Source organism: Bolinopsis microptera, chromosome 1, assembly GCF_026151205.1.
Source record: "Bolinopsis microptera isolate Bmic1 chromosome 1, MBARI_Bmic_1.0, whole genome shotgun sequence".
Taxonomy (NCBI): Eukaryota; Metazoa; Ctenophora; class Tentaculata; order Lobata; family Bolinopsidae; genus Bolinopsis; species Bolinopsis microptera.
Window position 1 is genome coordinate 11,938,109 of NC_087072.1, and position 13,393 is coordinate 11,951,501.

Consider the following 13,393-nt stretch of genomic DNA (forward strand, 5'->3'; position numbering starts at 1 on the left):
TTACTGGAAACCCAGCAATTGACAACACCTGGGCGTGAAATTGAGTGGCTCCCCCTAAATAGCTGGGGCATTGAACCAGCTTAGTTGATCAGCATCCCATCCCTTGCATACAATTAATTACAAAAGCGCTAATTATACCTGTTTCAAAAGCATCCTGTCTGGAAGTTCCCTGACTGCCGTGTGAATCTTTGGATCTATTTTTGGATCTATTTTTATATTGATATGATTTTTATATACCTATATATTCATCGCATAATTTCCATGTCCGCCTGAACAAACCTGGCACCATCAAATCTTACCTCTAGAAACCCCAGAACTCATCAAGCCTAGTCTGAATTCAAAACTAGTTGACCAGCTACGTACAGTTTCCTGGACAACTGGAACCTTTTTGGGCCATGCACAAGCCAATAGCATGTATGGTCCTGCAGTGGGGTCTCCTTGTCCTTGGATCTGTGTTTTGATCCGTCTTTTCTTAAAATTTTCCATTTGTGTCACTTAGACTCACCTATTAAATGTTAATCGACACCACTGGTCCTAGTTAGATTTAGCCATGGCACAACTACTCAAACGTAACAGTTAAATAGGTGTGACATACTATTATATTCTTATAATTATATCATATGAATTGATTGCACTGCTAATAAATAAAATACTTTGTTTTACTAAAATACTTTGTTTTACTACAGTATCTTTCAGAAAATCATTGTGATTAGTTTTGTAATCGCACCGAATATGTTTTCGGTTGCTCTAAAAACAGTGCAGTTTAGACTTAGTTCTTTAAATAACCATTCCTGAAAAAGGAGCTCAACCATTCCTGAAAAAGGAGCTCAAGATAATTACATTATCCTAATATAACTTAATCAAGCGTATGTAATTATGAACCTACTGTTCTTATCGTTACAATGAATATAACCGAACATTTTGTGTGAAAAGGAGATGCATATGTTGTAGGTCCAATTGTAGTCAATATATCATAATATATATGATAAAACAATTTGTTTCGAAGGTAAAACCTGGATGCAAAAATAAAAGAAGCAGAATCAGGCGATAAGATAATATAGAGATTATTCGATCAACCGGTAAAACAAGTTCGAATTATTTTCTTTAAATAAATATTCCTGCAAAACAAGTCCAAGATTATTTAATAATAGTCCTACATTACCAGGTTATGATAATTATCGCAGCTTAATTCCAGCGGAAGCAAGAATTAATCCTGCAGGAACGAATTGAATTTATAGTAGTTGATAATTTCCACTGACAGGTTGATCCATACCCTGTTAAAATATTCAGGAGATACTGATATCATACACAATTGAACCTCTGATAAAAATTAATCTTAAATAATTTTTCTTAATATCTTATCAGTGCTTTTCCTTAACAAATGAGACACAACTTTACAGTTTACATGTTATGTAATCAGTTTGGTCTGACTAAACCCGGCTAAAATTACAATGAGTTCTGGGATTTCATTATTCTGCTTATCATCACAGAATACCTCTGACATCATAATAAATAAACAGCAAAACGTTATCTTTTTAAACAATATTGAAATATCATTAAATAACTATAACATAATTCACAGTCAGTATAATAATGCCTGTCAGGGAGGTCAAATTTTGCCAAATTTTATTCGAAATATTCTGAAAATGAGCAAGCTCTTTACCAACAGCTACAAAAATAATTCAGTCAACCTGTATTTTAACTTAATCAGGTTTTATTTTCATCCTCTAGCTCTTTCACTTCCTGTTTCAATGCATGATGGTATTCCCGCTGGTTTTTCAGTCTACTGCTCAACTCTGCTATCTCAGTTTTTATCTTACGCCTTGCTTCAATGATAGACGTGAAAGTTTTCCGTTCTAATTCATCAAAGTTTCTATGATGCTGCGACAGATTGGGGTCCATGGGGCGGGCGTTGACTAATAATGGATACATGATTGATGTAGGATCTGTGAAAATAATCTCATCATACTGTTCTGATATAAGAGTCTTGTCTTTGACAGTCACTGTCTCATTGGGGAAGAGTTTCAAAAGATGATAAAAAGTAACAGGCTTCTCAACAGGGTCATGAAAGAATATTTTGACCATGATCTCAAACTCGCCCCAGCCTGATTCGCTCACGCTGTAAGGTGGTTTAGATAATATCCTCATAGGTTGGGAATAGCTGTCATGAAGCTTGAAGTGGACTTTCTTGACGTAGATGCTCATATCCTCACTTTTGAAAGGCTTGAGGTAGACAGACCATGTGTGGGTGTGACCGTCTGTCTCACGTTTACCACCAAGATAAGTGCTGGTGTTCCCTGTAACCACAGCTTTCACAATGGATATTCCTCGAACTCTTCCCCCTTGTAGGTGTTCAGTGGACATTGTACCTTGCTCTATTCTGAACAGATGTTTTTTTATGTTGATCGGAATACAGCGAAAAGTTATATTAAAAAAGCCAAAATAAATTTAGATTGGAAACCTTGTAGTCCAGCCCTAGTATTTTAGTAAACTGTTAAATTATTATCAAAAAATAGATCGTATACACAATAATTATGAAAATATTGTTAATACCTTAAATGTGGTAATTTGTGCCTATAAAAATGGTCTCAATCCTTATCTCTGAATCTCTTATCTCATAAAGTTTGTTAAATTACTGATAGTAAAAAAACCTCATTTGAGGCCTCCATAGTTTTCCAGTATATATATATTGTCCCACTTAATGGCAAATCATAAGGAATACAAATTTTTAAGGAATACAAATTTGAATTTTGATCTTTATTACAGATTAAACATATCATATATAACCATAAAGGGGGGGGGGGGGGGGGGGGGGGTGTGTCATTTCCGTCTATGTCCACCTATGTCCTGTCCTTTTTGGATTCTATGAGACAACGGACGTGTTTTTTGGGACATTGGCGGACACGGACGAACATTGGCAGACTCGGACGGACATTGGCGGACCCGGACTGACATTGGCGGACTTGGATGGACATTGGTGGACATTAGCGGACATTGGTGGACATTAGCAGACAAACATTTTGAAGACTGAAGAGTACTGAAGAGTACTGAAGAGTACTGAGGAGGATGGCTGAGAAGGATGGCTGAGGAGGATGACTGAGGAGGATGACTGAGGATGATGACTGAGGAGGATGACTGAGAGGGAGGAGAATGATCAGGAAGACCCAGGAGGAGGAGGACCCAGAAGGAGGACCTAGGAGGAGGAGGAGGAGAACTGAGGAGGATGACTGAGGAGGAGGAGGACTCAGGAGGACTGAGAAGGAGGAGGACTGAGGAGGATGGCTGAGGAGGATGGCTGAGGAGAATGACTGAGAGGGATGAGGAGGAAGAGGAGGAAGAGGACTGAGGAGGAGGAGGAGAAGGACTGAGGAGGAGAAGGAGGACCCAGGAGGAGGAGGACCCAGGAGGAGGAGGACCCAGGAGGAGGACCCAGGAAAAGGCCCCAGGAGGAGGAGGAGGACTGGGGAGGAGGAGAACTGTTGAGGACTGATGAGGAGGACTGAGGACGAGGAGGAGGAGTAGGAGGAGGACTGAGGAGGGGAGGAGGAAGAGGACTGGGGAGGATCAGGAAGACCCAGGAGGACCCAGGAGGAGGAGGAGGAGGAGGACCCAGGAGGAGGAGGAGGAGGACTGAGGAGGACTGAGGAGGAGGACTGACGATGACTGAGAAGGAGGAGGACTGAGGAGTACTGAGGAGGATGGCTGAGGAGGATGGCTGGGGAGGATGGCTGAGGAGGATGACTGAGGAGGATGACTGAGAGGGAGGAGGAGGAGGACTCAGGAGGAGGACTCAGAAGGAAGAGGAGGACTCAGGAGGAGGACTCAGGAGGAGGACTTAAGAGAAATGAGAAGGAGGACTGAGGAGAACTGAGGAGGAGGAGGAGGAGGACTGAATAGGAGGAGGAGAAGGAGGGGGACTGGGAGAGGACTGGGGAGGAGGAGGACTGATGAGAAGGATGAGGAGGAGGACCCAGGATGAGGAGGACTGAGGACCGAGGAGGAAGAGGAGGAGGATGAAGAGGAGGAGGACCCAGGAGGAGGAGGACCCAGGAGGACTGAGGAGAATGGCTGAGGAGGATGACTGAGAGGGAAGAGGAGGAGGAGGAGGAGGACTCAGGAGGAGGAGGAGGACTGAGGAGGACTGAGAAGGAGGAGGAGGAGGAGGACTGAATAGGAGGAGGAGGAGGAGGAGGACTGAATAGGAGGAGGAGGGGGACTGGGGGAGGACTGAGGAGGAGGATGGAGGACTGAGGAGAAGGATGAGGAGGAGGACTGAGGAGGAAGAGGAGGAGGATGAAGAGGAGGAGGAGGACCCAGGAGGAGGACCCAGGATGAGGACTCAGGAGGAGGAGGAGGACTGGGGAGGAGAAGGACTGTTGAGGACTAATGAGGAGGACTGAGGACGAGGAGGAGGAGTAGGAGGAGGACTGAGGGGAGGAGGAAGAGGACTCAGGAAGATCAGGAAGACCCAGGGGGAGGAGGAGGAAGAGTAGGAGGAGGAAGCATCTAAATGTTATTTCCATTTTTGTCCGTTTTTGTCCATTTTTGTCCGTTTTTGTCCGCTCTATTTTTTGTCCGTTTTGAAAATATAGGGTACCGAACGGACAAAAAACATGATCCCCCTATAACAGCAAAAATTGAACATTTTATTTAGCAATTTAGGTGTCCATTAATGTCCGCCGATGTCCGTCTATGTCCGCCTATGTCCGCCTATGTCCGCCTATGTCCGCCTATGTCCGTCTATGTCCGCCTATGTCCGCCTATGTCCGCCTATGTCCTGTCCTTTTTGGGTTCTATGAGACAAGCGGACATAGACGGACGTGACACCCCCCATAAAAGCCGCGCGTCGGCTGATTGCCTCAACTTGGATTAGTAGTAATTTCAGTTGACAGAAGCTGAAGGTCGGCAGCTCAAAAGGCCCAGTGAACCATCGGAAAGATCAAGGACTCGAGTGCCAATAGTGGCTTTTCCGAACCCATTTTCGCCGATTTGCTGTGGTCCAGATGAGCCGCGCCCTGCTGCTTAACGGCACATGATGGTTTTTGTTTTGATACTTATTTAAATTTAAGGCCAGAGGGGGGGGGTGAAAGTCGATTTTCCAGTTTTCACATATTTGATTAGAGCTGCTGGAGACGAACAAGAGGAAAAAAACAGGACCGAAATCTGACCTTGCGTTTTTAAGATATCGCACGCCAAATATTGAGGTTTACATGTAATTACATGTAAAACTTTAACTTAAACTGTAAAAAGTTAAAACGCCCTAAGTTCAGAAGACTGGCCACACCCAGGAGCTGAAACTTGGCACAGGTGTTCCTTAGACTGTTTTACACAATTCTATTGTACAAAATTTTGATATTTGCTTCTGTTCTTGAGATATGAGGTTAACTTTACCCCAAATTCAACAGTTTTTCGACAGTTAACCTCATAACTCAAGAACAGAGGCAAATATCAAAATTTTGTACAATAGAATTGTGGGTGACAACCCAAGAAACACCTGTGCCAAGTTTCAGCTTCTGGGTGTGGCCAGTATTCTCAACTAAGGGACGTTTGTATGAAAAAACCTGTTTTGAGTAAAAAGAGTTTTGGTGTTTTTATTTCACTGCCAAAATCTCAAATTGTGCATTATTTTCCGTATTTAGTAGCGTCTCCATACAATTTTTGCTTTAAGGTGAGAAGATGTTTATTGAGATACTTTATGTTGGGAAAATCAATATCATAAACCAAAATTTGTCTAAAAATGAGGTTAACTATCACGATATTTTGTAGTAGTAGTAAAAATATGATTGTTAACCTCACTATAGACCATATAACAATGGAATTGGTTTATCAATATATTGTTAGACATGTAATGAAACATTTGCCCAGTGTAACAATTAAGATTTTGAGGTTAACATGTGATTAACTGGGCCGATATTCAACAAATGAGAGGTTAACCTCATTTTTTAGCTATTTATGGGTGAACTCTTCTACTTATATATGGTCAGTCCTAATCACCTTTGTCTCATGATCATATTTGAGGCATTGGAATACAAATAGATACATCACTGAGATATTGTGGTATATAACAAAAGTAAGAATCTTGTGTAAATAATTCTTAAACTACCAAATGATATGGTTAACCTCATTTTCAACACTTTCTCAAGATAAAATGAAGTAAATCAGCACTACATCTATTAAGAATTTTGTATGTCGTAATCTTACGATAAAAATAACAACTCTATCACCTAATCCATTTTCGATATACCTAAATTAAGAGGTTAACCTCATTTAATCACGTTTGGATATTACTTTTTCTGATAATTATGAACCTAAAATTTAGAGTTTACATTTGCTGACCGAAAAAACAAAAAATTATGGAGTGTAATAAAATATTAACCTCAATTTTATTAACCTCAATGTTGTATAATCAATTTTGTGAAAATCGGTTAACCTCAATTATAAAAAAAAGTTAAGCAGCTACAAATATGTGAATAGCAGCAATGTTTTTGTCATCGAAAATTAAATTGATTTAGAAAATAATATTTTGGTCGATTTTTTTGACCCCTTACCCCCCCTCTGGCCTTAAGCGATAATTCAGTTGGTGGTTTACAGTTTTTAAATTATAAATCATGTTTATCATTTATTTTTCGTTTAATAATCATGGGTTGACAATTCAGTCATACCATAGTCAACAGTGTTGAGGCAACCAGCTTCCGCAGTTCAATAATTGGAGACCGAATAAATATAAGAGAAACAAATTTTAGAGAAACAAATTTGAATTTTGATCTTTATTACAGATTAAACATATCATATATAACCATAAAAGCCGCGCGTCGGCTGATTGCTTCAACTTGGATTGGTAGTAATTTCAGTTTACAGAAGCTGAAGGACGGCAGCTCAAAAACCCCAGTGAACCATCGGAAAGATCAAGGACTCGAGTGCCAATAGTGGCTTTTTCGAACCCATTTTCGCCGATTTGCTGTGGCCCAGATGAGCCGCGCCCTGCTGCTTAACGGCACATGGTGGTTTTTGTTTAAATACTTATTTAAATTTAAGCGATAATTCATTTGGTGGTTTACAGTTTTTGAATCATGTTCATCATTTATTTTTCGTTCAATTATCACGTTTTTACAATTCAGTCATACCATGCATAGTCAACATTGTTGAGGCAACCAGCTTCCGCAGTTCAATAATTGGAGACCGAAAAATATAAATTGATCGAAATTTACAATTCATCGTTATCAAATATAGTCAATAATATTCTTGATTCCATTTAGTACATAATAAGTTGGTTTTATTCTCTTGCAACACTACTGCACAACAAAAACTGCGCCTGTCCACCAGCAACAGCGCAGTCATAGGTGTGCAGCCAAAGCTAGGCCACACACCCATGGCCGCGCCGGTTAAACAACTCTATATTCAATCGTTATATTAGGAAATTTTAGTTAATTCTTTGATCACTCTTCAGTGCCGGTGGGCAGGCGCCCCGCATAGTTGGCTTTCCAAATTTACAGTCTCAAGAAAGCCGATACGGTAATCGAGTCCCGGAGCAGAACACACATTTAGAAAATTGAAAAATTAAAATTAAAATTAAAATAACAAATTAGAAATTAAAAATTAAAAATTACATGACTACGAGAGTCCAGACAGGCGACAAACACACAAACCGGACGAAGAGAGGACCCACTGCTGAATTCGACATATAATGAATTGTTGAAAACATAATGATTCCTACACTAATATGATCTTGAGGCATGCCCTGCATGTACTGTGCGAGTACATTGTAAATAATATCTGATAAGATGGGCCAAAAATAGCGGCACAGCGCGCAAAATGCGCGGCGTGACCGCCGAAATTTTATACTTTAGACATTAACATTTCAATCGGCTTTAGCGCTCAGCATATCTTCATTGAGTAGACATTAGAATTTCAGTTCGTTGGAATCGAAGTTCAGTTCACACCAATCTATTTCGTCGTACCTGGACTGCATGCCGAGTAACTCCTTTTTTATTGTGGATTTCACAAGGTTCGTTGATGTAGAGAAGTTGATATTGCTAGCAGTGTTTCTACAATCGTTCCACATTTTTGTCGATTGATATATGAAGGAGGTGGATGGGGTTGGAGTGATGAATCGATCAGCACGTCTTGATGATCTGTTAAATAGATTTAGGAGTGGGACTGGGGATTCTAATTTATTGATTTTGAACATTTCCAATAAACATGTGTGTTTGAACAAACTGTGTATGGTTAGTAAACCATTTTTCTTAAATAGCGGTTTTGTGTGCTGTTTTTCATAGAAGTCGCTTCCTAATTTTTGCTTGTCTTTACTTCGTGTTCTAGCACAAGTTCTAAACTTTTCTAAGTACGCCTCTCGGTTACCAAATAGTATTCTAACACATTTCTTCTGAGTGATAAATATTGGTTCAAGCCTGTTGTTACTAAGGCCACCCCATACTGATATCCCAAATCGCAAGTGTGATTCAAATAGTGTGTAGTACAGTTCTTTGTAGAGTTTTTCTGGAATAATGTGCCGTATTCTACAAATTTTCCCACTTTCACATTTCAGCTTTGTGTTGAGCGACCGTATATGAGCATCCCATTTAAGCTGATCATCAATAATAACACCAAGAAACTTCACCTTTTTGACTTGCTTTATTACTACATTGTTTAGAGTAAGTACGTGTTCTTCTTCATTATGTTCTACCTTGCTTTTTCTATTCGTTGGTTTAAAGTGAATGTAACAGCATTTCTTAATGTTAATATGCAGGAGATTACTTTTTCATATACAGTTGTAACCAGTTTGAGAATTTGGTTTGCTCGTTCATATAACTTATCTTACATTCATCCGCGACAAATATATTTGTATCGTCAGCAAATAGAATGAACTTGCCTAGTTCAGTTGCCCTATATAGGTCGGTGATATAAATAATAAATAGTAACGGACCAAGACAAGATCCCTGGGGTACTCCAAAGAGAACTGGAAGCTTGTCAGACTCTTCTCCTAGGACCGAGACGTATTGATATCTATTAGAGAGATAACTAGCAATGAGTTTGTTGGCATTGCCTCGAATTCCGTAATTACTAGCTTACTCAGTAATTTGTCAGCTGAGATGGTATCGAATGCTTTGCTTAGATCAATGATATTCCGAGCACGTGCTGCTTTTTAATAAGGCATGATTCTATATAATTCACTGAGAAATTCAGGGGCATGACTAGTAGAGTGATTTTTACGGAATCCATACTGATTTTCATAGATCATATTTTGTGACTGGAAAAAGCTGTATAGCCTACTATATATAATTTTCTCGAATAACTTACCAAATACGGCTAAGGTAGAGGACTGGTCTATAGTTTTCAAGTATTCTTCATTTTCTTTTCTAGTATATGGGACTGATCCTGCCAATCTTAAATCGTCCGGGAATATTCCCTCCTTCAAACATTCATTGTATAGTACAGATAATAGGGGGGCGATAATTCTGGATGACGCTTTTACCCCCTGTTTTGGGGATATCAGATTTTTAGGCCAAAATTTTTTTCCAATTTCTGATTTTATTTTACCCCCCCCCAAATCGATTGTACACCCAAGGAATGTTAAAAAAATGGTTTCCGTGTTGGATTTTTGGTGGGTTAGCCCCCCCCCCTAGATAACTGGGGATGCCTTTTAATTAAAGTTCGCGTTTCATTGTATCCCCTTGGGTTAAGATTAGAAGCAAAGGGAAAACCAATGTCCCCTTATTTTAAACTCATTTGCTTTTACCCCCGATTATTTAATTTTTTTCTTTAAATTGATAGAAAATTGAGGTTTGGTTTGCGGTTTTCGTTTCCCCCGTTTTTGGTTAATTAATTCCCACGCTTTTTCGGGTTTCTTTGCAACTCTGAAAAATTTTCCACCATAAAAATTTAGTTGGGGCCTTTCCCGGGCTTCTTTTTTGACCTTCCGCCTGCATTTCACTGTATTTTTTAAAAGGTAGGGTTTTGAGCAACATTTTGGGCATTGGCATGTCCCCCTTTTTTTTAATTTCCCCCAAAATTTACATTTAACTTTTCGCCCTTTACCCATTTATCGTTAAAGTTCGTGTGATATAAAAATTTTGCCCACAAGGTTGGTGTAAAACCATGGGTTGTTCAGTGCTGTTCTTTAGAGGGGTTTTTTGGGGGTTTTTAACTTTCAAGTTCTATCATACAGTCCTTAAATATGTCGTGAAAAGTTGTTTTAAAAATTTTCGGGAAAAATTATTATTGAGATCAAGTTTCAGAGTCGTAAAAAAACTTTTTTCATTGGTTTGGTTGTAAAAATAAAACTGTTTGTTTTTTCAGGTAATTTCTAGGTCCAATTTTTTTTTCAAAGATTTGGGAAAAGGGTGGGGGTGGTGGAATCCCGGGCAGGGCGTAAATTTAGAAGTACTATAAATCTTACGTCGTTAGTTAAATTTGTTATTTAATAAGGATGCTTTGCGCCCGGGGTTTTTCAAGTGTTTTCTAAGAAATTAGGGGGAAAACCTTTTTCTTAAAAGTTTTTCTTTATAGCGTTGTACGAATTTTTGCTTTTTTTCGTGTAAATCAATGTTAAAAAACACCCGCTAGGTAACCTTTCACTGGGGAGACTGTCCAAAGGGTGTCGAGGTTTTTAGATAGTGCCAAAAATTGACAATTTCCACTTGGAGGGACGGGCATTAAACCCAAAATGTTATGGGGAAGGGTTTTTACTAACTTTAAAGGGGCCCCAAAAAAAAAGGGTTTTTAAATTTCAGTTTATATGGGATTTCATTGCCGTTTACTCTGGACTAAGGTGTCACAAAAAATAGAGAGCCACTCCCGTGCCCTTTTTTTTTCTGGTATTGGGGTTTTGGTTTGAAAAATGTTTTTATCCCGTTTAATTGTAAAAAACGCTGGATTCAGGGAAACCCTTTTTTTGTTTCCCCCTAAAGGGTATGAAACGAGAATTTTCTTTGGGGAGCCATGGGGTTCAAAAGCGAAAATGTCGAATTTGCCTTTTTGCCGGCGATGTTTGGAAAAAAGAAAACGATGAAAAAATTCCCTTTTTGTATTAGTTTCCCTTTTTTGAATTCCTTTTACATTGGACGATTACGCAGTTTTTTAGTATTTTTTACTTTTAAGATAGTGTCATCCATTTTACCCATTTCAATATCACTTAAATTTTGTGCATGCAAGTCGGGAAAAGGATTGTACGAATAACTGCTAAAGTACGCACTTGGGGGGCAGTTAAAAAAACGTCAGATAATGTGTCATTGTTAAAGGATTTGGTATAGCACTTATGGGGTTCATTGGGCCGGGCGCCTTACCCTTCAACAAAGAAATTTTTCCTTCCCTTAAATTTAATTGCACAGGGGCTAGGAAAACCCTTTACTTTGGGGAGTCAGGAAAAGGCTGGAAAAAAAACTGGTGTCGAGATCAGCAGCATTTGGGAACCCCCCCCTCAACACGTTCCGGAAAGGGGGTCCATCAACCTGTTTTGTTCTCCTTTTCCTTCTATCCCAAATCCTCCCCTTTTATTTTTAAGGCCTGTGTTCCCAAATTTAAATGCCTAGTTTAGCTGTTTCCCCTCCAGTTTTTGGTGGGATAATTGGTCGCTGGTTTTCGGCCCGCTGTTTTGGAGAAGTTTTGGGTAAGAAGCCCAGCCCCTCCCTACAGAAAACCCCCGACCCTTCAAAAGTAAGTAACCACCCAAAATTTTAAGGGGTCAGCTCTTTTCAGAATAAGGCGGGGAAAGCAAACCAAATTTTCCCCTTTTTAGTTCAGCAAGTTTGTAGGCAGGGCTGGACCAAACCCTTTTTTGTGCCTTAGGGTTAATAGCATGAATTTTCTCAATCTTTTTAAAAAAGGGAATAAATACTTTCGTTTAATATCAAACTGTATTCTTGGGTTCCCGGTTTTTTTAAGATCCCTTAAAGCACAATCCAAAAAAAAGTTTTTGTAACCCCATGTGCCAAAATGGGGGCAATTGGTCAAACCCCCTGGTGCCAAAAAATTGCCTCCCCGGGGAAAAATTTTTCCAAAAGATTTCCTGGCATCTGGGCCCAAAAATTAAGCCCCCCCGTATGACTGTTCTTGATGCCCGTAAAAGTTTTGTTCCTGAAGCTAAATGAACGAAAAGTTAGGGTGTATCTGGGCCCCACCCGTTAAAAGCCCCATCCAGATTTTCCCGTGGCTGTAATTTCTCTTGGCTATTCGTGTCATGCGATACTGGATTTGGAAAAAAAAGGGGGGGTCAAGGGGGCTAAAATCATCCGTCTTCTTGGCAAAGAATTTTATGCTCATGGCCTCCCATGGACACAGTGAAAATTTCGGAAATTGGGGGGGGTTGGGGGACATCCGAATTTTTTTGGGAGGGAGCCCTTTTCCCCTTTGAACGGTTGATCAGCAGGGGCTATTGATCTTCGGTTTTCCCCCCACTACCGAATGCCCATTGATTTTTTTTTTCCCTCAGTTTTTGGGGAAGCTGGTGACTCTAGCTGACCCCTTGGGTGACTTTTGGGGCCCTTAAAATTTTTTGGTTCTCCCAGGAAAAACAGCCCCGGCTCCTTCCAAAAAAAATCCTCGTCAAGTGATTGCCCGGCAAGGGGGAAGATCCTGCTTTCGTGGGGATAAACTCTTTTATAGGCCCACAACTGGGGTTTTTCTCTTGTATTTGAGCTTTTCAAATTGGGGTTAGGGGGGGCCCGGGGGAAGGAAAGAATTGGTAAGTTGGGGGATTTAAATGGTCAGAAGGAAACCAAAGAATTTTGCTTTAAGAGGTTCAAAAAAATGTCCAAAAACTGTTAGCTCCTTTATTCGTCTCCAGAGGATTCTTGGAATTTAGTCCTGCAGATTCTTTCTATTTTTTCCCGAATCGTTGGTCTTGGAGGAAAAATTGAGCACTTTCTTGAGGAGGGGGGAGAAAAGTCCGCAGTTTCTGTTCAAACTTTAATCGTTTTGTTAGGCCCTATCAGGACTCAGAACCTTTCCCCAGTGTAGAGGTTTAAATAAATTTTCAGCGGGTTTAGATCTCCCTTTCCCTCACTTCAAAAACCCCTGCGGAGCCCGTGCCCTTTTCACTTAAAAGTAGGTGGATTTTTGGAGGTCAAGGTTCCCGGATGGCACAAAGCTTTTGTTTAGACTGTCAAAGTCAAACCCTTTTTAAGCTTTTCCCCAAAAAGTGTGATGGGGATTAAAACTTCTCTGTGGCAAAAAGCCGTCCAAAACTGACTGTTTAAAATTTTTGAAAATGTCAGGGTGTTCCCCCACACATAAAAACAATTTCGCAAATTTCGGGAAAGTGGGGGAAATTTGGGGAACCAAACAAAAGGGCAGTGCCAATTGGTAAAGCTGTTGACATTTTTTGGTTGAGATTCTAAATTCGAAGTCTATGTGCCCAAAATTTCTTTGAAATTTTCCAGTCATCTTCCATGCATAT

General features: G+C 40.0%; 3 protein-coding genes across 4 annotated transcripts in view; 1 reads left to right on the forward strand and 2 right to left on the reverse strand.

The window, feature by feature from the left end:
- Positions 1–13,393, forward strand: part of LOC134822213 (Golgi reassembly-stacking protein 2-like) — an 80,028-nt gene that overhangs the window by 25,815 nt on the left and 40,820 nt on the right. The window lies entirely within an intron of this gene.
- LOC134822204 (serine hydroxymethyltransferase, cytosolic-like) overlaps positions 1–13,393 on the reverse strand; it is a 47,502-nt gene that overhangs the window by 5,720 nt on the left and 28,389 nt on the right. The window lies entirely within an intron of this gene.
- LOC134822249 (YEATS domain-containing protein 4-like) lies at positions 1,394–2,386 on the reverse strand. Its single transcript, XM_063833159.1, has one exon. The coding sequence runs from the start codon at positions 2,362–2,364 to the stop codon at positions 1,708–1,710; it is 657 nt and encodes a 218-aa protein (XP_063689229.1). The 5' UTR covers positions 2,365–2,386; the 3' UTR covers positions 1,394–1,707.